This window comes from Lipotes vexillifer, unplaced genomic scaffold, assembly GCF_000442215.2.
Source record: "Lipotes vexillifer unplaced genomic scaffold, Lipotes_vexillifer_v1.1 scaffold190, whole genome shotgun sequence".
Classification (NCBI taxonomy): domain Eukaryota; kingdom Metazoa; phylum Chordata; class Mammalia; order Artiodactyla; family Lipotidae; genus Lipotes; species Lipotes vexillifer.
The window spans coordinates 538,295-541,726 of NW_006794958.1; the positions used below are offsets into that span (position 1 = coordinate 538,295).

At 38.4% G+C, this 3,432-nt stretch overlaps 1 protein-coding gene across 1 annotated transcript in view; it reads right to left on the reverse strand.

The window, feature by feature from the left end:
- The window catches only part of FANCM (FA complementation group M), a 54,932-nt gene that overhangs the window by 50,336 nt on the left and 1,164 nt on the right, over positions 1–3,432 (reverse strand). The window contains 2 exon segments of the mRNA XM_007467368.1: positions 909–986; positions 3,169–3,341. Coding sequence (XP_007467430.1) covers positions 909–986; positions 3,169–3,341 — 251 coding nt within the window.

Here is a 3,432-nt window from a genome sequence, read left to right on the forward strand (position 1 = left end):
GGGAAAGAGGAAATAATGATTCGGCAAACAGCACAGAAATAATTGTTGCAAGCAAGAACCATCACTGGATGCTAAAACAGAATATTTACATAGTCTCATAGTATCTCCCCCACAACAGACTTAATTAAAAAGGGAAAAACAGTAGTTTTACAATAGAGAAACCAGAAAGTCATCATCTGAACCAAGTCAAAATTAACAGCACCAGTAATAAGAGAAATCATCATGTATTCTCGGATACAATGCACTAAGAAAGGTACAACATCACTTCTGGGGTATTCTTGCCCAAAATGCACACATAACCTCACTCCAATCATAAGAAAACATCAGACAATCCCAAATTGAGGGATATTGTACAAAATAACTGGCACCTACTCTTCAAAAGCATCAAGGTCATGGAAGACAAGAAAAGAATGAGGACTGTCACAGACTGGAAGGTACTGAGGAGACGTGACTAAATGCAATGCGGGATCATAGACTGGACCCCAGAGCAGAAAAGGACCCTGGTGGGAAAACTGGCAATAGCCAAATAAGATTTGCAGATCAGTTACTAGTATTGTACCAATGTTAATTTCCTGGTTTTGATAATTTTACTATGGTTATGTAATATGTTAACATTAGGGGAAGCTGAGTGAAGGATATACAGACTTTAATTCTTGCAAATTTCCTGGAAGTCTAAAGTCATTTCAAAATAAAACAGTAAAAATTTAAAAAACAGCTTTAGGTGATTCTTTGGCACACTGAAGTCTGAAGACTCTAATGTAGATAGTCTCCTACAACCACAGAAGAAAAGGTAGGCATCTTATATGAAATGCTGTACTCCTGATGTTAAACTAAATACTAGAATGGAAAACTGATCTGGTCACATACAAAAGTTCTTATTTTCTTAAACATTAATAAATTTTACTTACCTTTATATCACTACCTGGTGTGGCACTAAGAGCCAAGATTCTAAAGTGATTTGTATATTTGACTAGCTCTCTTACAACCTTAAAAAAAAAAAAAACAATTCTTTAATTTCATCTGCCCAATACAAAAATAAAAATGATTCTGTTAAACAAGCTAGTATATCTGATCCACTACCATTGTTCCTTATTTAGAGCATTGATGGGCTAGCAGATGGAACTATCTTTAGTTATGTTATCTGAAGAGCAAATGATTTAGGTTTATACTCTATCCCAATCAAAAACACTTTAGGGGGCTTCCCTGGTGGCACAGTGGTTGAGAGTCCACCTGCCGATGCAAGGGACACGGGTTCATGTCCCGGTCTGGGAGGATCCCACATGCCGCGGAGCGGCTGGGGCCATGAGCCATGGCCGCTGAGCCTGCGCATCCGGAGCCTGTGCTCTGCAACGGGAGAGGCCACAACAGTGAGAGGCCCGCGTACCGCAAAAAAAATAATAATAAAAAAATAAAAAATAAAAAAATTTCTTTAGGGTTTCTTCTATACATAAAGCTACAATATCAAGGCCTATACTGAGGCGAATCAAAATATTCAAAGGGCTAATTCAAGAGCAAATGGTAGAAAAAGATCAAGTTTATTCTCCATTGCTTGGGCCACAGTCTAGGCTTACAGCTATATCCATATGCACACTTGGCAGATTAAGATAAATTATAACACAAAAATAGAAAAGAAAATTAAATACAGGGACTTTCCTGGTGACGCAGCCGTTAAGAATCCGCCTGCCAACACAGGGAACACGGGTTTGACCCCTGGTCCGGGAAGATCCCTCATGCCGCGGAGCAACTAAGCCCATGAGCCACAGCTACTGAGCCTGTGCTCTAGAGCCTGCGAGCCACAACTACTGAGCCCACATGCCACAATTACTGAAGCCTGCACACCTAGAGTCTGCAACACCTAGAGCCTGCACACCCTGTGCTCCGCAACAAGAGAAGCCACTGCAATGAGAAGCCCTCACACCACAATGAAGAGTAGCCCCTGCTCACCGCATGATACAGAATACATTTAAAGATAGAACATTATAGGGAATTCCCTGGCAGTCCAGTGGTTAGGACTCTGTGCTTTCACTGCCAAGGGCCCAGGTTTAATCCCTGGTCAGGGCACTAAGATCCCACAAGCCACAAGCCATGAGGCACCGCCAAAAAAAAAACCAGAACATTATACTTAATGGAGACTTAAGAACAATTGTCCTAATTAAAAACTGATACAAGACAAAATGTCCCTGATACATTATTTTTTTTCCAGGAGGGATTCTCAAGCATTTTATAGAAGTGGTGTTGTGTTTGTAACCCAGGAATCTACATTCTTCAACAAGCTGTGTGCCTGTTGGAAACTATATCTGGAATATTCAGTGTAGTATAAATTCTTAGTGCTATTTATATATTAAAGAAGTCAGTCATGTCTCATTGTACTCAGTGAAAGCATAAGCCTTGTAGTTTAAAGAAAAAAAATCACCTAATGTGTAGAAATTTTTGGAAAATAAAGTTGCTAAGGGGAGTTCTCTGGTGCCTAGTGGTTAGAATTTGGGGCTTTCACTGCCATGGCCTGGCTTCAATCCCTGGTCGGGGAACTGAGATCCTGCAAGGCGTGCAGCACAGCCAAAAGAAAAAAAAAAAAAAAAAGTTGCTAAATGTACAAAATGAATTCCACAGAGTTAGAATAAAAATTTTAAAATGATCCTTTCAAGCAGAAACTTTAACACACTGGGTATTAATTTAACTTGGAAAAATATATCCATTTCCTGACTGAGATCAACTCTAGATAACAATTCTCGAGAAGATAATACAGAGATATAATAATACTTAAAAGTCCCCAAGGAAACTGCTTAACAAAATCACAAACTGGCAGTGAAATTCATCTCTGCACTAAATGAAATAAACTTTCCCTCTACTCTTACTCTATACCCTCTCCCTAGTATCACCACCTATTGTTTTAACTACCTACCACTATATGGTAGTGGATCACTGCCTAAACGAGACTCTCATCATCAACATCTGACACTAATAGTCTTGTTTAAATTTAAAAAACAAACAACAGCAGAGACTGATTTGAATGGATGAAGGAAAGTATTTCCTATCACCATCTGTTGAGATAATAGATATAAGGCTTTTCATAATAATACCATCATTAACTTCCATCATTAATAATTATTCCCCAAAATGCTCTTCATCAATATATTTACACTATAAAATACTTTTTAACAAAATTACCTGGCAATAAGCATAATTTCCAAGAGCTTTATGAGCTTCATCAATAACTAGACACTTTATTTCAGCAGCAGGGCAAGCTCCTCTAGAAAGATCATTTACCATGACTTGAGGTGTAAGAAAATGGACTCTTTTACTGCCCCATATTTCCTTCCTGGTGAAAGCTTGAGTAGATCCTGTAAATAAAAGTGACATTGTACATTCTAAACTCCCGACTGTTATCTGTAAAATATAAATAACCTGGCCTATTTTCAAAATGCATTCCTG